This window comes from Elephas maximus, chromosome 3, assembly GCF_024166365.1.
Source record: "Elephas maximus indicus isolate mEleMax1 chromosome 3, mEleMax1 primary haplotype, whole genome shotgun sequence".
In the NCBI taxonomy this organism is placed as follows: Eukaryota; Metazoa; Chordata; class Mammalia; order Proboscidea; family Elephantidae; genus Elephas; species Elephas maximus.
The window spans coordinates 198,713,087-198,737,555 of NC_064821.1; the positions used below are offsets into that span (position 1 = coordinate 198,713,087).

The 24,469-nt window shown below is 50.4% G+C and overlaps 2 protein-coding genes across 7 annotated transcripts in view; one reads left to right on the top strand and one right to left on the bottom strand.

The window, feature by feature from the left end:
* Window positions 1-9,043, bottom strand: part of KCNJ10 (potassium inwardly rectifying channel subfamily J member 10) — a 34,485-nt gene extending 25,442 nt beyond the window's left edge. Inside the window, exon 1 of the mRNA XM_049880954.1 lies at window positions 8,865-9,043. The gene's annotated coding sequence lies outside the window, so the exon portion shown is untranslated. The remainder of the gene's footprint in view (window positions 1-8,864) is intronic.
* KCNJ9 (potassium inwardly rectifying channel subfamily J member 9) overlaps window positions 1-24,469 on the top strand; it is a 63,864-nt gene that overhangs the window by 35,722 nt on the left and 3,673 nt on the right. For 4 of the 6 annotated variants that reach the window (XM_049880950.1, XM_049880947.1, XM_049880946.1 and 1 more), the window contains exons 2-3: window positions 1,955-2,057; window positions 23,174-24,137. In XM_049880950.1, the coding sequence (XP_049736907.1) occupies window positions 1,980-2,057; window positions 23,174-24,137 (1,042 nt within the window). In that variant the 5' untranslated portion in view covers window positions 1,955-1,979. Of the gene's footprint in view, window positions 1-1,406; window positions 1,536-1,954; window positions 2,058-20,676; window positions 20,810-23,173; window positions 24,138-24,469 lie in introns of those variants that run through there. The other 2 variants (XM_049880948.1, XM_049880953.1) reach the window with 2 other exon arrangements.

Genomic DNA, 24,469 nt, shown 5'->3' on the forward strand with positions numbered 1-24,469 from the left:
ATCCTATTCTCCGTGGTTGGGTGTGGGTGGGGAGCCACGCTCAGAGGTAAGTGGAGGCTGCCTCCATGGTTAACGTATAAGCAGGTTCAGTCTAGGGCAGCAGGACGTTCCCTGCCCCAGGGCCACATTCTCGAGGTCACAACAAGTGCAAACTTGTTATAACCTGTGTCAGAGCAGCAGGGGGCAGCAAGGGCATGGGGGTGGTGCCTGAGGCCGGCAGAGGTGGGTGTGCAGGTGCATATGTGTGTGGGGGGTGGCACGGACACGTGGCCGCCTGGGTCGCAGTACTGTGTCTGGGTCATCTGCTGGGCGGGTGGATGGGAGTCGTGTGTGGGGCTGCATAGATGAGTATGTGCCTGTGTGTCTCTGCATATATGAGCCCGAGTGTGCCCTGTGGGGGAGGGGAGGGGACATGGGCAGCCCTGGGCCAGCGCCGGGTGTGTGGAGCACAGAAGTGGGCAGGCTGTGCGTGCCCATTCCCCTTCCCTGGCCTCACCAACCCGCATTCCAGCGCCATCCACAGACTGCCTCTGCGCCCTAGAAGCCAGAGCCTCTCCCCTCCGGGTGCCCCTCCACAGCCTGCTCCACTGACCACCCATCTCCACAGCTTGTCCAGGCCGTGAGGGGGGGTAGCCTCCTGCCCATCCCCCCTGGCCCTGGGCCTACTCCCCCACACTCTGGGCCCTCCGGACACTGGGGCGGGTGGGGGGTGTGGGGGGAGGCTCTGAAAGCAGGTGACTGTTTGGGGGAACTCGGGGACAGAGCCCCCATTGTGCCCGCCCCGGAGCCGCCTCAATGGAGCTGGCTGGCACAAAGGGGCTTTGACAATGGGCTGGACATTAGTATGCCAAGCCAGCCCCTCAGCCCTCTCCCTGTCCCACAGCCCAGGGGCGGGAGTTGGGGGGCTGCTGGCGGAGGGTGTGGGGCAGGCCTGGGCCCGAGGACATCTCAGCCCACAGGCTCTCCTGGGGGCACGGCCCAGGAGGCAGGGGAGGGGGACTGGACCAGGGCCTCCAAACCTGCCACTCACCAGAAAGGACTTTCTGGAAAAAGCCACAGGGATAGGAGGGTGGAGGGGGAGGGACTGTGGGAGACCAGGCCCCTCGGCCCCAGGTTGAACTCTGGAAAGAAGTTCGTGGGCAGCCTGAGCCCACCCACATTTTGCCTCAGTTTTACCATCTACTCAAGGGAATTGTGTGGGTGGGAGAGGAAAAACAGAGCAATAAACAGCAAGATCTCAAACCTAAGCCCGGACTGCGGTGGAGGCTATATCTCAGAGTTATCAGGGCTGGGGTGGGATCTGAACCCCCAGGATGCAGAAAGGGTATGTGCTCAGGGTTTGGGGTATTTGGGCTTCTACTTCTTTGAGGTCACACGCTCATATCCGCCACCTGCTGTGCTTTCAGAGGCTGAGGAAGCAAGTGACACGGGAAGGAAGGAGGAGTGATTAGGGACAAGGGCCCCCTGCCCATGTGCAAGCTTCTAAGGAGCTCCGCCTGAAAAGCCAAGATCCAGGAGTAGCTCTTCCCTAGTATGTGCGTGTCCGCCTCTCTTATCCGTCTCATCTCCCGCTCAGGGAGCCCCAGCACCATCCCTACCACCATTAACACTTTCAGCACCACTGATCCCCTTTCTGCTCTGTGGCACCACAGCACAAAGGAGAGGGGTAGAAGAGAGGGGTCCTGGGCCTGGAGTGGCGAGTAAGCCAGAGCAGAGCGATGACCTGGGAAGAGGTTGCAGGCAGTGAGCAGGGAGGAGCCACCACAGGAAAGTTAATATCATATCGCTCAATCAGACTTCCTGGGCCCTGGGCCAGTAAGCCCCCTGGAGAGAGAGCAGGCTATCAGCCACCTTGGGTAAGGGGATCACCTTATAGAACTTCTTTTCACAAGGCAAGACAGAAAACTCTGTGTTCAGGAATATATTCTCGTGATCTGCTTTGTCCTCTTTTCAGTTGCTGTGGACTCAGGAAGTCCTCCATGCTATCTGCCCTCAAGACTTCCTGCTGTTCTGCTACTACAGGCCCTGGATGGCTCACCTGGGATTGCTGGGGGAAGGTAAGGCCAACTTCCTTCCACCTCTCAGCATCTTGGTTTTTTTCGCAAAGGGTCAGGTGGAGAAAGTGTAGGGCTAGGAGTTTGAACTCCTCCTTTGGGTTCAGAGCCGAAAAACCCCATTAACTTTCCCTGGGACTTTGCACAAGTCTCTTTCCCTCTCTGGGCTGAGAAATCCCCCTCTGTGACATGGGATGATCACCCCGTAGCTCCTTGCCTTCTGGGTCAATGAACAGTGAGTTCAGGGTCAAGGCTCTGGGATTTGGTAAGAAAAAAAAAAAAAAAATTTTTTTTAATGACCAGTCTTTTACTGGTATTGTGCCATTTAATTCTCAACTCTAAAAAGTAGGCACTTCTTAAAGCCCCATTCTACAGATGAGAAAACTGAGGCACAGAAACGTTAATTTTTTTTTTTGGTCACACAGCTAATAGTGGTAGAACTGAGAGTCAAGCTCAGGCACTCCCTCCAGAGCGCCACCCCACACTGCCTTCTTAGTGAAAGTATTCGAAAGGCTGTAGGCAGTGGTGGACAATTAGCCGGAGTCGTCAGATTGACCTGGGGTTCTGAAACTAAACAACTTCTGAGGTTCCTCTAAACCCACAGTTCTCAAAGTATGATCCAGGGATCTGGGCGTTCTTGCTCTTTCAGAGGCTGTACAAGGTCAAACCTATTTTTATAATAATGCTAACGCATTATTTTTCTCTTTCCTCTCATTCTCTTGTGAGTGTTCCGTGGACTTTTCCAGAGGCTAGAGGACATATTGCAACACATTGAAAGCAGAAGCAGATATGAAAACCAACTGTCTCCTAGTAATCAGACATTAATGAGATTTGCAAAAATGTCAGATAACACCACTCTTCTTACTGAATTTTTCGTGTGTATATGTGTTTAGAAAAACAGTTTTCATTTTTAAAAAATTTATTTTAACATGCAGCGGGCTTATTATTGTTCTTTTTTAAAGAATTAACAAAACTTGTAAATCGCCTCAATTTTCATTTCTAACTTAGTAAATATCAAGAGATAAAACCAAAAAACCAAACCTAGTGCCACTGAGTCGATTCTGACTCATAGCGACCCTAAAGGACAGAGTAGAACTGCCTCATAGAGTTTCCAAGGAGAGCCTGGAGGGTTCGACCTGTCAACCCTTTGGTTAGCAGCCATAGCACTTAACCACTATGCCACCAGGGTTTCCATCAAGAAATAGAACCTACATAAACAGAAGCTCTTTGGAGTCATCAATAATTTTTAAGAGTGAAATGAGGTCCTAAGATCAAAAAGTTTGAGAACTCCTGTTCTAGACTCAGATACCCTCTCCCTTTCCTCTTGCCAGTTGCCCATGTCTTTTTTTTTTTTTTACTATAGAGTCAGCCAGGGAGGTTCAGATATGAAGAGAAGGTGGGTGTCTGAGTCTAGAAGTTGGGACTGAGATCAGGGGTGGAGTCGAGGGGGACAGTCCCAGAGAGAATGCAATATGAGAGGCCAGGTCTATATCTTGCCCTCACCATGCCACTTGGGTGGTGTCCCCACAGCTCTCCCAGCTGCAGCCACTTCTCAGAGGTATGCTCAAGGCAATGCAGCTGCCCCAGACTGGACCCTAACCTTTTCCTCTTTCCACTCCAGATCCCTCCTGACGAGCCCATTATCAGACAGGAGTCAGGCCTCCCTGGCAAGAAGAGAGGCTCTGTGGGGTGAGGCACCAAGGGCCGGGACAGTCACGTGGTTTTTTGTGTTTGGGCCAGCAGTGCTTAGAGGACTGGAACTTGGGAGTTCTAGGTCTGCTGCTTCTAAGCTCAAGGAGAAACCATCTCCACAGGGTGGGGCAATTGATAGGAGCAGGGTTTCTCTTGGTTCCCCAGAGAGCTGAGTAATAGGGTGTACATACACTCTACCCTAGAAACCTCACATAAGCCTCTAAAATCAGGAGTTCCCCCCCTCACCCACCCACCCACCCAAGAATTAGCCATCTGAAAGGTTTTCCCTAGAGTCAAGCTGGAAAGTAGCCCACCCTGTGTCTTAGAAGTCAAGCCCTTTGTTGGATACCAAGCGGTCCAGGGAAAGAAGAGATGCCTTGGCTTCAGGGAATTCCCAATTGGACCGTGGCATAGACCCTACCCTAGAGGAGCCCTCAGTCTAATGGGGAAGAAAGGATATCCCTTCCAATGTCACCAATGAATCCTGGACAGTGCAATAGACACAAGGGACAAGCAAGATGTTGAGGAGAAGAGGTTATAAGATGACAGAGCAAACAGAGAAGTAGGAGGGTGGAGATTTGCAGGAGGGATGGGACAGAGAATGGCCTATGTGAGGTCCAGAGTGGGAAGAGGAGTGTGGCTCAGAGGTTATGGACGAATATGCTCCCTGGAACAGGGTCTGAATAGGGCCATCCCAGAAGATGGGGGTGCTAGAGGGGGTGGAGGCAAAAGGCATAATGTATCTTAAAGACTATGGTTGAGCAGTTTTCATCTGATGTCAACGTAGGTGTCTGGGCAAGGAAGGGGCAAGTTCAAACTGAAGCTTCATGATGACAATTTCAGTAATTACTCCGTGCTGAAATAAAGGGAGGGAATGAAGAAGCCAGAGAGGCTGGAGTCAGGGAGGCCGTTAAAGAGGCTGCCGTGGGCACCCAGGCCAATGGGATGGACAAACTGATCAGGTGACAGAGGAAGGGGAGGCCTGAGGGAAGCTGTAGGGGAAACTTGGGCAGAGAGGAACAGGCAGGATAAGGAGGGGAAGAGAGAGAAGCAGGGCTGTGGGAGACAGAAGTGAGATGTGAGGGAAGAGAGAAGCTGATATGTTCGACTGAAAGAGAAAGATGCTGAGAATGAAGAAAGCCTGTTTGGGGGAATTTTGACAGCTCAGTTCACATTTATTAAATTGAACTTGACACAGGACATCTGCCTGGTAAAAACTTATGGACAGAAGGGGCTATGAGTATGGAGACCGGCCTATCAAAATGAAGACAGGAGCCAATGTTAAGCTTCTTTACAGTTCTCCCTCCTTCTCAAACTCTAGAAGGGTACTCTGCACAAAAGTAAAGAGGAGGAGAATAGAGACTTAGGACTGAATCCCAGAAACCACCACATGCAGGGCTGGTACAAGGCCCAGGAACCAGGGAAGATGACAGAGTAGAACAGTCAGAGGGACGGGAAAACGCTAATTGCAAGCAATTAAACTGCACTTTTTTTTTCTACATGCATGCTAAGGAGTCCTGATGGCACAGTGGTTAAGAGCTCAAGCTGCTAACTGAAAAGTTGGCAGTTCAAACCCAGTAGTGGCTCCACAGGAGAAAGATATGGCAGTCTGCTTCTGTAAAGATTACAGCCTTGGAAACCCTGTGGGGCAGTGTTCCTTTGTCCTACAGGGTTGCTATGAGTCAGAACCAACTCGACAGCAACAGGTTTGGTTTTTGGTTTTCTACATGCTAAGCGCCATTCCAAACCCTTTACAAATACTGACTCTTTTAATCCTCACAACTATTATTAGCCCCATTGTAAAGATGAGGAGACTTGGGTAGCTATGAAGTGGTAAAACCAGGATTGAAACCCAGGCAACTTGGCTATAAGGCCATGTCCTTAACCACTATGCTTATTACCTCTCGGGCAATTCCCCTGAAGCCCAGAGCAGAAAGGAACACTGGGACAGCAGTGTGGAGTTACACTGTCCTTCCGCGAAAGGCCTCTTGACAGTCGTCACGATAAACTCTGAGACTCAGCTTCACAGCTCTTCTCTGTCCCTGTAATGATGGGCTTTTTTTTTTTTTTTTTGTCCAGAGAGTGGTCTCCATTTCCCAATCTCCATTCCTTTGTTGGGAAGTGCTTCCTGATACCTAACCTAAGTCATTCCAGCTGCAGCCTCAACCATCTCTGCCATTGGAAGAGTTGCAAAACGGCCACATGTACCCTTTCTATGCTACACTTTTTTAGAAGCCTGAAGTCCTAATTAATTTATTTCAAATCCTCCTTCTCCAGCCTCTTTCTCCAAGCCACAAAGTTCAGTTATTCCTTCTCTTCCACATTCCAGAGCCAGCCCCTCCCTTCTCCCACCACCTCAAATCCAGGCTCCAGGCTGGCAGACACCCACGGGAGGGTTTTTCCCACAATCCCTTTCTCTCTGCCCTTTCAAGGTTCTGATGGGGGGAGGGGATAAAGAGGGGCCACTCAGGATGCATCCTTCCCATGAGGAATGGCAGCAACTCGGGTGAAGGAGGGAAAACACTGGACTCAGACCGTGGGAGAAACAGGGTGACGTGGTCAAATTGAAAAGCTCTCATTCTTGGGAGCTGCCGCGGCCAACCACCCTTCACAGGGCACTAAAACTTTTGGATTCCAAATCTCCCATCTCTCTCTAGCCTTTCTGCAGTCTCATCTCAATGGTGTGCCTCGGACTATACCTTCTCTCTGCCCCCTTCCAGGGCCTCACTGCTACCCTGGACAGCTTGGCCCCAGCCTGGACAATCGCACTGACCAGTTAGGCAAGGGAAGAATCTAGGCCGGGAAGGGGCGGGGGAGTAGGAGTGGAGGTTTTCTCTTCCGTCCTAAATAACCTTTGACAGAAAAGTTTAGGGGCTCCAGTGACCAATGTGTCTTCATCTCCCACTAATGTGTGCATCTGGGGTGCAGAAATCAAACATTGGCTAGGAGGCCTGGGAGTCTCCTTTGAGGAAGTGGGTCTTTCTGCATGACTCGCCCTCCAGAGCCCTAATTCCCACATCCTACCAATCCCAGGATGACCCCAGAGGACTCCATCTGAGACCATCCAGGTCCAAGTGTCCCAGTCTCTGGTGCGTAGGCAGGACAAGGGAAGGAAGGCCCCTGGGTCTTCTGCCAGTCCCTTTCCTTCTGGCCCAAGCCAATACCCTAAAAAAGCCAGAGCTGTAAATGAGCTCATGCATGGTGGTGCAGGTGGGGGCCACGAGGTGCAGCTCAGTTGGGTTCAAAGAGGAAATGGGAGATGCCATTGGGCAGACAACTGAACCCCCCCCGAACATAAGTCCCCATAGACTGGGTGTGGACAGACTTTTTTCCTCAGGGTAGGGGGCAGCAGTGGGATTCTGCCCTAGAGCCACAGAAGGAATGGGACCATACCCCTGCCATCCCTTCTCCCCCCTCATCCCCCTGACACACACAAATTCAGTGGAGTCATTGCCATTTGATATCCACTGAGACAAGTTGGCTGCTCAGGCTCCGGGGTGGGGAAGTGGGGAGATGGCTCAGAAAACAGCAGCTCCTTTCAGGACCCAGGTTGGCAAGGGCTTTGGGAGGCTGGACCAGCCTAGATCACCCCCAACACCCCCTCCCTCTTTCCCTCACTACCACCACCAAACGACTGGGGGGGGAGGGAATTGGCACTGCCTGGGCCATGCCTACTGCCGCTGCAAACCAGCCTTAGCCCCTCTCCCTGGCATGATGCCTTCCCTCTCTCTGCTTTTTCAAGAGCCAGCTCTGAGCCAGGACACCTGGTTCCTTCTAGACTTGGTCCCCACCTACACCTTGAGGAATTAACAAGCCCAACCCCTCGGCATGCGATGGCGCCCATCATTATGTCAGGAACGTGTTTGGAACTCCTTGGAGATTAGGGAGAAGGTTTCAACAGGAGGCTGAAGGAAACTCAGTAGCAGTTACTGGCCATCTCCTGGGCCTTGATCTTGATACCCAATGCAGCCCTCCTCAGCACCCCACCCAGGTGCACCCCTCACAGAAGGGCACTACATCTCCCATCATCGTACCCCTGCCTCTCAGGACTGCCAAAAGCAGTCCCAGTAGGGGGAAAAAATTCAAACACCATAGCAAGGGCAGGCTAGCCAAAAATCTTTAGTTAGAATTTGTATTGATAACAATATAGTCAGGCTTTCAGGCCTGGCCTTAAATTCGGGTACAAATTTGTCCCGGCTTCACCACTCCTGTGTTCCTATCTGCATCACCCTGCCTGGGACATTTCATTTACTGGGATGAAATCTCAAGATACCAAAAGCCCCTCTCCCACGTTCTCCCAGTTTTGTCCTTCTACCCAACCTGGCGTTCAGCTCCCTCCCCCCTAATCAGGGAGTTCCAACCTTCATCTGTTTTCTCACACAGGTGCCCTTGGTTAGTTCCTGGTGAAGGGAGGGGTGGAATGGAAAGGGGGAAATATCTGTCTAGAGGGTGAATGTTATAGAACTCAATTTGCCCTTCTTACCAGGATCCTTCCCTCCTAGGGAATCTGGGTGTGAAACAGCTGGAGGAGGGGTTAACCGGGAGGGAGGGTCTTGAAGTCGGCGCCAAGTCAGAACAGAGGAAAGGGACTGAGTGGGCAGGGGTCCGGGACAGGCCAGGTACTGCGCCTTCCTAGTCAAAGCGGTATGGTGAGTACATGTTTTTCTCCCCGGGCAAACGAGTGATCTGTGAGTGACAGTGTGTGTCACTGTGTGGTGAGGGGAAGGAGCTGTGCACGGGAGTGGGAGTAACCTGGTGATCCTGGGAGGAGGGGGTGCCGCCTGAGGTCCCTTGTGGGGAAAGCCTAGGTATGTGCCGTGGTCACTCTTAGCTGGGGGAGCTGTGAGGCAATAAACAAGTCTGCCCACTGGGAGGAGGCATCAGGGAAGCCCCTTCCTTAGCCTAGAAGGCTGATGTGACCAGCTTGGGTAAAGTGCCCTTCGTGGGGAGCCCTTCCCAGGAGGGTCAGATGGGGCTGCCCAAGGCGGGAGCTCGGGGAACCGGGACAATACCGCCGAAGCAAGTCAGGGTATGGACCAAGGCGCTGGGGGCCCTGATGTCTCGAGGTGGACAGGACCCCCACGGGGTGGCAGCACTCCATCAGTGCCAGCGTCTTACCTTAGGTCTGGGATAGAGTGGCCCCTCAGATGGGCAGCGGGGCAGCAGGGCCGACGGACGGAGGGGACGGGCAGGAGTAAGGAACGGAGCTGTGCGACGGGCAGGGCCAGAACTCTTAAACCTGGAGCTGGGATCAGATAAGGGCTGGTCCGGGGGCCGGGGCCGGGGCCGGGGTCGGGCGGGTCGGGGGCAGAGCTGGACTGGGCCGGGCCGCCCCCTCCCTCCGCAGCGCCGGAGCCAAACTTTGAGTGAATGGAGGGGCCGGGAGGGGGGCTGGGTGGGCGGGGGCGGGGGTCTCGGGACCAGCCAATGGCAGAGTGGAGCGCCAGGCCCGAGCCGCCGGGATTGGAGGGCTGGGCAGGGGGCGGGGCGCAGGGAGCAAGGAAGGGGAGACCTAGACCCTTGGAGACACAGGACCGAGAGAAACACCCAAAGACAGAGACCCAGACAGACTCAGGGAGAAAGAGAGACGAAAAGACGATACGCGACGCGATAGCAACTGAGTTGACAACAAGGGAAGAAAGAAGGAAGAAAAGCCAGGCAGTCCTGTCGGAGCTGGAGAAGACGAGTGGGAGGCAGGCGGGACGGGACTGGGGCCGAGTTAACAGGGTGTCAATCAGTTCAAGACGGGCCCTGCGGCCCTTACTGGGGCAGTGCCTGCCGGGGGGGTATTGGGGCGGACTGGGGCTGGGCTGGCCAGGTGGGGGGTGGGGGGAGCTACAGAGCTGTATCCTTCAGCGCATTTGCCGTGCTGGTCACTGTTTCCTAAATCTCAGGTGCGAACTGCACAGAACAGCATCCTTGCCTGCAGCGGCTTCCTCGGGATAAGACCGATAAGAGGAGGTCAGCACACGGAGGTGCTGGAGGCTGCAGAAAGGGAAAGCTCACTCTACTCAGGGGGATCCTGGCAGATATGGGAGGAAAGAGGTGGCCTCTGGTAAGGGCCCTAAGGGGTGCAGAGGATTCAGGTACTGGGAGGCTGTGGGGAGGGCATTTAAGGCGGAGGGAACTGCCTAAGCCAAGTCACGGGGAACATGAAACTACAAGTCTGCTTGGGAAAGGGCAGCAAACTGTTCCATTGGACCAGAGCAGAAGGTGGTGGGTCTCAACCTTTTCATCACCAAGGACTTCTTTCATTATTTGAATCCATGTTTTGAGAGGTTTTTATCCACCATCTCCTTCCTATCCTTGGCATTTATTACAGAAGAAAATAATTATGTCCCCCATTTTTGTTCATCATAGGTATATAACTACTAACCAATAAGCTGTATTACCATAGTGAGTTGATACAAATTCAGAGGGGGAATGCAAAGAAACTTGACATTTTAACTTCATTAGTTCTAAAAATCAGAAGATGGGTAAATGTGCATTTCAGAGAACCCTGATTTTGAGGAGGTTGGGGGGGTGTGGGCTAAAGGTAAGACGCCATAGGTGTAGCGTTTGTGTGGTGGGGAAGACCTGGGGTAAATATAAAGCTGTGCCTGTTCACAGTGAGCCTTGAGTTTTTGTAAGCAATGGAGAGCAACTGAAGGTTCTTGGGCAGCGGGAGACAAACCCATAGCAGAATTTTAGGAAGATTTATCTGGAGGTGAGCAAGATGGTTTCAATCAAGGAAAACTAGCGAGCAAGTGGACTAGATAGAAAGAAGTTGCAATAATTCAGGCATGGATGTGAGAGCCCAAACCAGGGTGCTAACAGTGGAAATTAGCACAAATGGGTTGCAGAGATTGTAGAAAAATCAAAAGAAAACAAAAAAGGTTGGGGCCAATTTGACATGATGAGCAAGAGAGGGAGACTTCAGAGATCACACTAGGGTCTCGAGTTTGGTGAGGAGAACTGAGAGGTCATTAATGGGACAGGGAAGCCCAGAGAAGGAGCCAGCCTGGCGAGGTGACTGAGGGAGATACAGGGGATGATAAGTCCAGAGCTGGGAATACGGGCTGTGAGATATGGAGAGAGGTGAGGACTAGAGAGACAAGGAGGTAACTGCTGCCAGGGTAGATGAGTGGAAGCCAGGAGAGAAGGGGAGCTCCCGAAGAAGACTGTGTACACAGGAGAGAAGAGAGCAGGGCAGAGAGAGTGAGGGATGCCTGCACTTAGGCAGGAGAAAGACAGAGAGTGGGAATCCTAAGAGTCAAGTAAGAGAGACTGTTAAGGAGGAGATTCTAACAGTGTCAGAAGGTGCAGAGAGAGGGAGAGACAGGGAGGAGGCATTGGATTTGGCAATGAGAAAGTCACTAGTGACATTTGAGAGCAGCTTCCAAAGAGTAATCAAAGTGGGAGACAGATTACAAGGGGTTACTGTTAGAGAGTGAGGAAATGTTAGTAGGTATAGGCTACTCTTTTACTAACTTTATTTAGGAAAGAGATAAATACAATAGCTTGGATCAATGTATGTAAAAACTATTTCCCAGCTTTTTTCTTCAAAATCCTAATACCCCCTCTTCCTAAGGCTAGGAGAGTGAAGGGGTAGGTAAAATGCCCTGAGGAAGACTGGTATGAGAGCTAAGATATTAGTAATAAGGTATCTAAGAGATCCCTAAGAGGGGGTGGTGCACAGTCTTGTCATTCTGAGCTAGAGAAGGATTTGGAGTCTCTGGGGGAAACTCCAAAATAAACATGAGGACACCACAGATGAGAAACCAAAGAACCATGACTCATGCATTCATTCATAAGAATTTATAGTGCACTTTTTATTTAAAAAAAATTGTTGTCCAAGCATTTGGTCTCAACTACCACCCATGTGTCAATTTCTTCAGCCCACCCAGATGTTCATTTCAAACTCAACATGTAATCTTGCTCACAAAAGTGCTCTTCTTCATTTATTGTCTACCACAGTTAATACACCGTCATCATTCAACCAGAAACATGGTGGCCATCCTAGAAGTCTTAATCCTTCCTCATCTCATCTCTTTTATCTAATAAATATATCTCCTTTCTAAACAACCTAATGCTGCTCCCGTCCTCCCTGTCCCATTGCCATTGCTGTGGTCTAGGACACCATCCGCTCACTCCCACCAGGATTACTGCAGCAGCCTCCTAAGTACTTATCCTACCTCCGGTCTTCTCTACTCTAACAATCCTTCAGATCACAAATTCCTTCATTTAAAAATTATTAAACACCCATATGTAGTATTTCTCTGAAACACAAATCTGGCTGTGTTTAAAAGTCTTCAGTGGCTGCCCATTGTCTATAAGTCAAGTTCATGTTCCTTACCACGGAACAGAAGACTGGTCATGACCTGGACCCAATGCCATTTCAGCTTCATCTCCTTCCACTACCCTTACACACTCAAACTTCCAGCCGCTTCCTCCTCTACTGCCCAAGGTTCAGTCTCTTTCTGTGTCTTGTTCCTTGAGCCTTCATCACTTCCATAGCTCCAACTATTACCTCTGAGTGATGCCCAAATCTCATCATTAGTCCTAGACGCTCTTTGGAGCTCCACTTCCACAGCTTCAGTTGCCTGAAGGGAATTTCCACTCTAACTTAACAGTCCCAATCTTAATTTATTATCTTCCTCCCCAAGGCTGGGAGTGCTCTTGACTTCCTTTATTTCTATGAGTGTTCTCCTGGTCTATTGGACTAAAAACTAAAAGCTGTCTTTACTTTTCACCCTTCCACTAATTGGCACGTCAACTGTTGTTGTTGTTAGGTGCCGTAGAGTCGGTTCCGACTCATAGCGACCCCATGCACAACAGAACAAAACACTGCCCGGTCCTGTGCCGCCATCCTTACAATCGTTGTTATGCTTGAGCTCACTGTTGCACCCACTGTGTCAATCCACCTACTTGAGAGTCTTCCTCTTTTCCGCTGACCCTGTACTCTGCCAAGCATGATGTCCTTCTCCAGGGACTGATCCCTCATGACAACATGTCCAAAGTATGTAAGACACAGTCTCGCCATCCTTGCCTCTAAGGAACATTCTGGGCACACTTCTTCCAAGACAGATTTGTTCGTTCTTTTGGCAGTCCATGGTATATTCAATATTCTTCGCCAACACCACAGTTCAAAGGTGTCAACTCTTCTTTGGTCTTCCTTATTCATTGTCCAGCTTTCACATGCATATGATGTGATTGAAAATACCATGGCTTGGGTCAGGCACACCTTAGTCTTCAGGGTGACATCTTTGCTCTTCAACACTTTGAAGAGGTCCTTTGCAGCAGATTTGCCCGACACAATGCATCTTTTGATTTCTTGACTGCTGCTTCTGTGGCTGTTGATTGTGGATCCAAGTAAAATGAAACCCTTGACAACTTCAATCTTTTCTCCGTTTATCATGATGTTGCTCACTGGTACAGTTGTGAGGATTTTTGTTTTCTTTATGTTGAGGTGCAATCCATACCGAAGGCTGTGGTCTTTGGTCTTCATTAGTAAGTGCTTCAAGTCCTCTTCATGTCAATTAAGCCACGAAATTCTATGGAATCTCCCTTTGTTACTTCTCTTTGTTGTTAGCTGCCATCGAGTAGGCCCCCAAATCATAGGAACCCCATGCATAACAGAACAAAACACTGCCTGGTCCTACGCTATCCCCATGATCAGTTGTGAATCTGACCATTGTGATCTACAGAGTTTTCACTGCTTGATTTTCAGAAGTAAATCACCAGGCCTTTCTTTCTAGTCTATCTGAGTGTGGAAGCTGTCCTGAAACCTGTTCATTACCATAGCAACACACAAGCCTCCAGTGAGAGATGGGTGGTGGCTGTGCAGGAGGGGAATTGGCCAGGAACCGAACACAGATCACCCTGATGGGAGGTGAGAATTCTACCACTGAACAAATACTGCCCCCATATTACATCTCTCTCAGATGTGATTGGAGCCCTGGTGGCGTAGTGATTAAGAGCCATGGCTGCTAACCGAAAGGTTGGCAGTTAGAATCTCCCAGGTGCTTCTTGGAAACCCTATGGGGCAGTTCTACTCTGTCCTATAGAGTCGCTATGAGTTGGAATCAACATGATGGCAATGGGTTTCGTTTTTGGTTTAGGATGTCGTTTTTCATACTCCAGCCTAGGACCTTGCATTCACCCTTCACCTTCTCCTCAGTCTCAAAGAACAAGCAGCCTATTTGCAGTATGTTAATCCCCATGCCCTTGTATCAGCACCCCAAACAGGGGTCCTTTGCTTACTGGTCACAGTTCAGACTCTCTGACGCTTAGGGTACTCCTCTGAAAGAGGAGGGGTAAAAAGAATCAAAGGGCAGGAGCAGAAAAAGACATCCTGAGGTGAAGGAGAAAGTCTCTGGAGAAGTTTCTGCCAGATGGGTCTCACCTCTTCTGTAGAGCAGAAGTGGTCACCTACTCCAAATCAGGCTGGGGTGGGACTGGGCAATTAGAAAGAGTTTCAAAGTTCTGGAACAGCACAGGTATGGGGCTGTGGACAAGTACACAGACGGCTTCAACGACACCATAATGTTCTAGTTTAAAAAAAAAAAAAAACCAAACCCATTGCTGTCTAATCGATTCCAGGTGATCCTACAGGGCAGAGTAGAACTGCCCCACAGGGTTTCCAAAGAGTGGCTGGTGGATTCGAACTCCAACCTTTTGGTTAGCAGCCATAGCTCTTAACCACTGTACCACCAAACTCCTCTAGTTTAATTTACAAGAGTGATTTAAATTGAGTTTTTGTTTTTCAGTCACGCTTTATAACATATACACATATTCCTATCATGTATATTCCTTTTTACGTATCAAATGTCACTTCTATACCTTAAAATTTTTTTACACAAAGGAAGCCCTAAAACAGTCAGTAGGAGCTCAAAACTGAATCAGTGATAAGGGGCATGGGAAACTAACAGTTGTGAGTGTTTACTATGCAAGGTAGATACATTACCTGAGATGGAGACACAGAGGTTCAGAGAGGTTAAGAGTGGTTTGCCTATGGTAACATTGCTAGAAAGTGTTAGAGTTGGGATTTGAATACATGTGTGATTGATTCCAAACTTTTCTCGGAGTAATACTAGAATGACACACCTAGAATTGTCATGAGTTGGAGTTGGATCGACAGCAATTTGTGGTTAAACATAATCTGACTTGACCTCTGAGCATACGTTGATATGAAAAATCTGCTACAGCTACCGTGTTCAATGTACACCATACACAGTGACAGGGGGAATCCTCTCTCCTCTCACTTGGGGAAGTTATGTCTTTATCTCCTTGATTGCTCCTTTTAGACTCACTCCTTCCAAATTTGACCTCTTCTCTTTTGCCTCATTCCCAGCGGGTTAGGGACGCCCTCAGAGCAACAGAGGGAGAGAGTAGGGGCAAGCCACTGGTTTTGAGGGAGAATCCACAAGAGGGCACCATGAGGGGGTTCTGCTGGGAAAAGCAGGTGTGGACTAAAAGGATGAAGAAAACTTTGGATCAGGAAGTGTGGGAGAGGTTCCCAGTAGGCAACACTTATCATAACAAGTCAGAAGAGTTGTCTGCAAAGAATAGACACTGACTTGTTCCACCACAAGATTCCAAGTGCAATTTCGGCGTTCAGGACCCACAGAGCTAAACAAATTCCATTAGTAGTGTGACCCCCAATAGCTGAATAATTCAGGCCACAGAAAAGAAACCCAAAGGAGGAATTGAGCTACATCCCTCAGTCACTAATGGATCATTATTTAGGTATATCACCTCCTTTAAGTAAATGTAATGTACAGGAACCCACATTTATAAGACAAATAAGTTAAGGGCAATTAATCACATCACTACTACAGGACTCTTTCCTTTAAATAATAAATAAATCATCTCTTTAACTAGGTATCTCCTCTAGTACCTTTCTAATTGGGTCCAAGTGATACAAATTCCATCAACACCCAATATACTTTGGTAGGAAGGAGGCAACATGGAATGAAGAAATGACCAGGGACCAGGAGTCAGGAAGTGTGGGTCTTCCTCCTGGCCTTTCTCTCAGGACCCGTTCCTTACTTGTGAAAGGAGGGTTAAGACTGGTCCTCTAAATGCCATATGACATTTAAATCCCAGTCTATCTCCACCCTTCCTGTAAAGCAAGACTGAACAGGCTTCTGATCCTCTTGCTGTGCTGAAGACAGCCAGCAGGCCCACAAGCTCCTCAGCCTCAGGAGCCCCGCTGGTGCTCTGTCTGTCCTAGAGCAGTGCTCTGCCTCCATCCCATATCACTCTAATCTCCAGCTATGGTCCTTTGTCACGCATCCACTGCTTCAACCATATTTCACCTCTGCTCCAAGTTTTGTAAGGCTCCTTCTCTCTTGAATTGACATAAGCTGTTAGATAACCTACCAGGTTACTTCCCTGCTCCATTAAGCTCATATCCTCAACCATCTCCTGTCTTCTGCATCATGCTTTCTTTCCTATCTCCAAGCTTTTGCCCAAGAAGCAGTTATGGATTGAATTGTGTTCCCCAAAAATGGGTGTCAACTTGGCTAGGCCATGATTCCCAGTACTGTATGATTGTCCACCATTTTGTCATCTGATGTGATTTTCCTATGTGTTGGAAATACTACCTCTATGACATTAATAGGGCTTGCATGTTGCTGTGATGCTGGAAGCTATGCCAGCGGTATTCAAATACCAGCAGGGTCACCTGTGGTGGGCAGGTTTCAGCTGAACTTCCAGACTAAGACAGACTAGGAAGAAGGACCTGATGGTCTACTTCTGAAAAAAATTAGCCAGTGAAAACATTACGATTAGCAGCAGAGCACTGTCTGATGTGGTGCTGGGAGATGAGCCCCTCAGATTGGAAGGCACTCAATATATGACTGAGGAAGGGCTGCCTCCTCAAAGTAGAGCAGATCTTAATGACATGGATGGAGTCAAGCTTTCAGGGCCTTCGTTTGCTGATGTGGCACGACTCAAAATAAGGAGGGTCAGCAAAAAAGAGCAAGACCCTCAACAAGATGGATTGTCAAGTAGCCGCAACACTGGCTCAAGCATAACAACAATCATGAGGATGGCACAGGACTACATAGGGTCGCTGTGAGTCTGAACCAATTTGACAGCACTTAACAACAATATGATGTTAGCGAGGCAGGATCAGAGGCAGTTATGTTAATGACAGGACTCAATCTACAAGATTAGGTTGTATCCTGAGTCAATCTCTTTTGAGATAGAAAAGAGAGAAGCAAGCAGACCGACAGAGGGACCTCATTACCACCAAACAAGAAGAGCCAGGAGTGCGTGTCTTTGGACCCGGGGCTCCTGAGCTGGAAAGCTCCTAGACCGGGGAACATTGACGACAAGGACTTTTCACCAGAGCCGACAGAGAGAAAAGGCCTTCCCCCTGGAGTTGACACCTTGAATTTGGACTTCCAGCCTCCTAAGCTGTGAGAGAATAAATTTCTGTTTGTTAAAGCAGCACCTAAGACAGAAGCCTTCCCGGATTTGCTGATCCCAGGACTGCCACATACAGTTGTACAGATTGTGTACTGCACAAAGGCATCCACTGAGGGGGCCAGTTGAGGACTGAACTGCAGCCAATCCTTGCACCCTGGCTCAGTGTTATGTCTACTGGAGAAGAACTTTTTTGCCCAAAGGTATCACCTGCTCTCCAAGCTATGTCCACAAGGAATGAATGCATCAGCCCAGAGGGGGCTCCTTTTTCTACTTTGTACCGAGGTACTTTACAGGCCAGGAATGGTCTCAGCTGGGCCCCTCCTGCCCTCAACATTCTCCAATCCCAGCCCCAATCTCCCGTCATCACAACTGTACTGACATTTATGTTGATTCTTTGTAAATTTACTTTCTTTCTCCCATTAAGACCTGAAAGCGAGGATCTTACCTATTTTCTGTATCCTGGCACCGAAGAGGAAACCCTGGTGATGTAATGGTTAGGAGCTACAGCTGCTAACCAAAAGGTGGGTAGTTCAAATCCACCAGGTGCTCCTTGGAAACCCTATGGGGCAGTCCTACTCTGTCCTGTAGGGTCGCTATAAGTCAGAACCGACTGGATGGCAACAGGTTTTGGTTTATTTTTGGTACCTAAGAATTGTTGTCGTCACCCCCCTCCCGCCCCCGCCGCCGTTCAAGCTCCATGATAAACAAGGTAACAGGGTGAAGTCTAAGACTTGAAGGATTAGTATAGCAAGCGAGGGGGGGGTGGTCTTCCTCCTTGTCAGCAAGGCTCGGTTCAAGGGCAGTCTGGACTGAGACGGGGGCTGGCTGAGAACACCTTCTGGAAGGCCCTGCCAGCCCTGTGATTCCCCCTCCAGGAAATGGGGCCAGCTCTATGCAAATACGTTCTTGCCGGGGAATTTGGTTTCTCTTCTCTGACCTCCTGGCACAGTGGAACCAACATGAGCGGCTGCTTGGCAGGACAGAGAAGGGCAGGCTAGCAATCCCCAGGCTCGGGTGACAGGGCCAGGCCCAGGAGACGGGGATGTTGACTGGGGCTTTAACAGCCCTCCTGATGCCAATCTCGGGCTGAAAACTCGATATTTCCACTTGGAACAAGAAGGAACACGGACAAGAAGGCTGGAGAGAGGAGGGCAGTGTACCAGGAGCGCCCCCTGCAGGTCTTACTGGGTGGTGCTAGAACAAAGAAAGCGCACTCGGGGTGGGACTTTCAGGAGATTCCTGGCAAGACCATGGTGAGGAGGAGGAGGGAGAGGAAGATGACAGCTTGCATTTACTGAGTACAGGTAGTCCCCAATTTACAGCTGGTTCCGTTCCGATGACTCTGTGGTTAAGTCGGTTCTGATGTAAGTCGAACGCTTTTTTTTTTTTAGCTTTCATTATTATTGCCTTTTATATTCAGTGTCTTTACTAACCCGATCTTTATTTATCTTTGTGGGTTGACATGAGAACGACTACATCAGCAAACTGCGCACTGCGACACTGTATGTAGTACATATGATTAACCATAAGAGGAACAACCAAAAAAAAGCCTGTTGTAAGTGTTCTTTGTTCTAACTCCCGTATGATATAAACAGGAAACTACTGGTACTTACCATGTGCCAGACATATTATCCAACAAATGGATAATATGCTTATTCTCATTTTTTAGATGAAGAAACTAAGATTGAGAGAGGTCGAGTCACTTGCTCAAAATCAAACAGAGTTGGAATTTGAACCCAGGTCATCACTTCCCGAGATTATACTCTCAGCACTGCCTTTCCCACCTCACCAGTTCGTCCCAGGACCTTTTAATTCTCCAGTGTCCCTTTCTACTTATTCCTGCTCCCTTAGCGCTTATCTTCGTGGTCCAACTTTAGGGAATCCAGTAAGTCCTGTTGGGTATAATAATACTGATAGTAACAACACCTTGTATTCATATTACTTCCCCAGGGAAAAATAAGCATTTAATATTTCCGTTTCTCCAACTTTCTTTCAAAATTTTTATGAGTGCTCTTGCAGATATTTCTATACACTTCTAAATATTTTTATAAGAATATTTTTATGTTCTGATTTTTTAAATTTAACAGTGTGTCAATATACACATTTACATACATGAACACAGTCATTTTAATGATGTTACCCCCCCCCAGTAACCTATTTTATTGATACATCACAGACGTTATATTACTGAGGTAGTATCACTGTGCAAAGAACCTGTGGAGTGATACAGACGTGTGAGTTCCACTCCTATCCCTGCCTAATGCCAGGGACGTTTGGTAAGTCACTTAGCTATGTATGCTCAGTTTTCCTTTCCTCATCTATAAATGGGAATAATGCCTATTTTATAGAGTTGTCATGGAGATTAAATGAGCTATGTGTCTAGTTCATAGCTAATACTCAATAAATTATTATTAGTATTATGTATCTTTCTCCCCCATTAGACCATGAGCCCCTCATGGGCAATGGCTGTCTCATTCCTTTCTGTAACCACCTTCACCTAGCACATGGCCTGCCATTTGGCTAGGTTCCATAAGAGTTTGCTGAATGAATAGTTAATAAGCCCTAGCCTAGGCTTTTCCCTCTGTCGGACATTTGGGTTGTCTCTAGACTTTTTGCTATTAACAAAATACATTTCAAAGCCCTTCTGTTTATCTTGGCTCATTTGATCTGCATGCCCTGTGAAGTAAGCTAAGCAGGAAGAACTATTTGCACATACCCACACCCTGTGATTGGAAACCCTGCTGGTGTAGTGGTTAAGAGCTACAACTGCTAACCAAAAGGCTGGCAGTTCAAAACTACCAGGTGCTCCTTGGAAACCATACGAGGCAGTTCTACTCTGTCCTATAGGGTTGCTATGAGTTGGAATCAGCTCAACGGCAACGGTTTTTATGGGACACCCTGTGATAGATTGAACAACTGTGGCTCAGGGAAGTGAAGTGACATTCCTAATCAGTGACTTAGATAGGATCCCTGGTCCTTTCTCCCGGATAGAGGCAACAATTTCACCTCCCTTCTTCACATGGGTCTCTTCTTTCTAGCTACCTCCTTCTGGGCCAGTGTGGTATCTCCAAACATGTAGACTGTGATGGTTGACCTGGCCCAGGAGCAGCACCTGCACCCAGAGTCTCCTGTTGGGGGTGATGAACTGCCAGCTTCCAGATGGGTCCCTGAATCCCCAGGAAACCAAACTCCTTATTCCTAAACCCACTAGGGCCTGTTTTTGCCCAGGGCAAGGAGCTTCTTAGTAAAGAGTCAGCACGCCAGGTTTTGTTTTCCTCCTCCTTCTTCTTTTTTTCCTGAGGGGGTGAGGAGGCAAACTCTGAGTTGTCCAGGAAGGGGGAGTTTGGCTAAAAATAGCTCTGGCGTGTGGATCAGCTTCTAGTGGTACCCAGGACTGGGGAAGGGAGGGTATGCTGTGGAGCTGTCGCCAGACTGGTTGCTGTGGAAACGGGAGAGGAGCAGGGGAGCCTGGGAAGCAGGGATGACACAGATAGCAAGTCCTAGTCAGAGCTGCTGCTACATTTAGGAGAAAGATCAGTGTCTCTGGCTCCCACCCTCCAAGGGAGCCCAGGAGTGGGGCTGTGTCAGGGGCATGGACGCCATCCCCCAGGGGTCTCTGCTGCCGGCTACACTCCTCTCCACGTGCTGTGAGTTGAGTTGCGGGGAACTTGCGGTTTAGGCCCCCATTTCCAAGGCAAGAGGGGGTTTGGGAAGAGCTGGTTCCTGAGGGAGTTTTCACCAGATCCCTTCCCAGAAAATTTCCCCCCTTGCTGCCCAGCACTCTCTCCAGGGGGAGGGAGAGAGGCCCAGGAGAATGTGGTAGTGGGGTCTCCAGAAGGGGGTCACTGCATGCACAAGACATGAGGAGTAGGCTGGAGCAACTGGAATCTTTGGAGGGAAGATGCCAAAATTGAGTCCTTGATCCTGGAAAAAAAAGATCCTGGAAAAGAGGCAACAATTTCGTATCTTTCCTTTCCCATTAAGAAAAAATGCAGCCCCCGTCCAATATAGGAGATGGGACACAATTGGAATAAGGGTCACCCAAATCCCTGCAGCAATGAAGAGAAAGAGAGTTCTGGGGTTATCAGATGCCAGGGTTCCATTCCGACCCCTGGGCAGAGTCTCAGCAGGCAGGCTGGGGATCAGATTACCTAAGACCCTGAGAGAACATGTGGAAGCCCACCTGAGTCTGAAGCTGAGAGGGACCCTGGTACTTTTCTGCACGACTTGGGGCCTCTGGGCCAGTCAGTGCTTAGAGATCATTTCCCCAAGTCCTGAGCTGCTGGGAGGGAAAAGGAGGTCCATTGTTGGGGGAGGGGAAGACCCTAATCTACCACTGCAATAGGTCGACTGGACTCTGTGTCCCCGACTCCTCCTGGAAAATAAATTTGACAGCGGTGGGGCGGGGGGAGAGTTCCTAAACTCCTAGTCTTCTCTAGTTTCTCCTCTTGCCCTCTACCCCAATACACACGTCCCAAAGGTCTGGCTACGGAGCACCTTACTCCAGTACTTAAGTGCTAGAATGCTGGCTTTGGAGTTCCATATTCAGGCAGTTTCTCCCCAGGACCTGGTGAAACATCCAGACCATCTGTGATCCTTATGTCGCTCCCCCACCCCTAGTCAGGCCCTCGGATTGGGAGAAGAGAGGAAGGGCAATTCCCAGCGGGGAGAAAGGAAGGTCGAAGAGTCCGGAAATCCTTATTCTAGACCTTTCTTTGTATGGTCCATACTTCCTAGAGCCCCCTGGTGCCTAGGGAAGGGCTTTCAGCCTCTCTCAGAACAGATTGCAGCTCAGAGAGATACTCAGGGGGAAGAATTTAAAACAAATTCAGGTGGGCTTGGATTTGAACGTGGGCTTTGGGGCATATGGCGGGTGGGAGGGAGCTGATGTTAGGATAGTCAATGGGAAGTAGGAGGCCAGGAGGAAAAGAGCTGGAGGGGGTGGGGAAGTAAACGTGGGTGCTTAGTGCTTCACTTGATCAGGTTTATTATCTCTCAAGGCAGAGCAGGGTACTGTACTAGAGGGGTTTAAACCTAACTCTGGGTGAACCCTGGTGGTGTAGTGGTTAAGTGCTACGGCTGCTAATCAAAAGGTTGGCAGTTCAAATCCACCAGGCGCTCCTTGGAAACTCTATGGGGCAGTTCTACTCTGTTCTGTAGGGTCACTATGAGTCTGAACCAACTCAATGACAACGGGTTTGGTTTTCTGGGTGAACTTTGTGCTCCCTTCCCCCTGGCTGACTTTGTTGCTCTCAGGCCCTCCAGTCCCTCTCCCCAATCTCAGGCCAGGGCTGTGGCCATAGAGGAAAGAACCTGGGAAATGGGGCTGATGACTGCAGCAGTGATCATGGTTAGGCCTCAGGGAGGATGCCCAATGGGAATTTGCTAATGCAGGAATGTCCGAACCTTGCCCACTGGAGATTTTTCACTTATTTTCTACGACCTCCAGTTCTTTCCCTTTTGTAAGCTTGTTGAGAGAAGGAAGACTGAGGGAAGAGGAGTGGAGTGCGTGAGGTGAGGGAGGGGGAGTGGGGAAGATGTTCAGTGTATAATCTTGGGGTCAACCTCAGAAGAGCCAGTTTAGACCGTTGGTTTGAACTGTGGAGAACAGGGATTAGGGGGCTGCACGGACAGTAGGCAGGGAAGGGGTGGGGGAAGTCTTTAGGGCAGGGAGGGCTCTACACACAGGAGATTAAGCCTCTGCCCCCAAGGAATCCAGGGTCGAAGGACTTCGGGAAACTCCCTCGCTATCTGGGCCTTTTAGAGGTGGTGGGATCCAGATCTCCGGTACCTCCATCTCCTGAAAAGAACAATCGAACTTGCATAGCGCTACCCAATTCATATACATTACCCCTTTGAGCCTCACAAGTTTCTGAGATAGAGGGGCAGCTAGAGTTGTACCTATTATTCCCATTCTACGGGAGCGGAAGTTGAGGCTCACAGAGGCAGAGTGAGCCCGCTCAGGGCCCTCCTGTCCGGCGGGCTGACTAACTCCGCAAACCTTTATTAAGCTCCTCCAGGACCCCCGGCGCCGCCGAGGCGCCGCGGGAGGGGCCCCGCGTGGCGGCAGCCCGGGCCCCCAGCGCGCCCCCAGCGCCCGCGACGCTCGCCCTGACGCGGCCGCCATGGCGCAGGAGAACGCGGCCTTCTCGCCGGGGCCGGAGGAGCCGCCGCGCCGCCGCGGCCGGCAGCGCTACGTGGAGAAGGACGGCCGGTGCAACGTGCAGCAGGGCAACGTGCGCGAGACCTACCGCTACCTGACCGACCTCTTCACCACGCTGGTGGACCTGCAGTGGCGCCTCAGTCTGCTCTTCTTCGTGCTGGCCTACGCGCTCACCTGGCTCTTCTTCGGCGCCATCTGGTGGCTGATCGCCTACGGCCGCGGCGACCTGGAGCACCTGGAGGACACGGCGTGGACGCCGTGCGTCAACAACCTCAACGGCTTCGTGGCCGCCTTCCTCTTCTCCATCGAGACGGAGACCACCATCGGCTACGGGCACCGCGTCATCACCGACCAGTGCCCCGAGGGCATCGTGCTGCTGCTGCTGCAGGCCATCCTGGGCTCCATGGTGAACGCCTTCATGGTGGGCTGCATGTTCGTCAAGATCTCGCAGCCCAACAAGCGCGCCGCCACGCTCGTCTTCTCCTCGCACGCCGTGGTGTCGCTGCGCGACGGGCGCCTCTGCCTCATGTTCCGCGTGGGCGACCTGCGCTCCTCGCACATCGTCGAGGCCTCCATCCGCGCCAAGCTCATCCGCTCGCGCCAGACGCTGGAGGGCGAGTTCATCCCGCTGCACCAGACCGACCTCAGCGTGGGCTTCGACACGGGCGACGACCGCCTCTTCCTCGTCTCGCCGCTCGTCATCAGCCACGAGATCGACGCCGCCAGCCCCTTCTGGGAAGCGTCGCGCCGCGCCCTCGAGAGGGACGACTTCGAGATCGTCGTCATCCTCGAGGGCATGGTGGAAGCCACGGGTGCGGGCCGGCCCGGGGAGGGGAGAAGGGTGGGCGGGAGCCGGACTCGGGGCTGGGGGCAGGGCCGAGGAAGACAGGGGCGAGGAGAGGGGCATGGGGCGGGGGGAGGGGGTGGACAGAGAGGCTGGTCGAGGTGAGATGGAGGACCTGGAAGGAGGGGTGAACAGAAAGGACCCAGCAGAAAAAAAAAAGGGCCAAGAGAAATCGCGGAGGAATGCTCCGAAATGACCCCGACTTGGGGCCCGGAACTGAGAGATGTCACTTGAAATAAGGAAGCGTAATAATAATTTTTTTTTTTAATAATAATAGCGGGAACCCTGATGGTGTAGTGG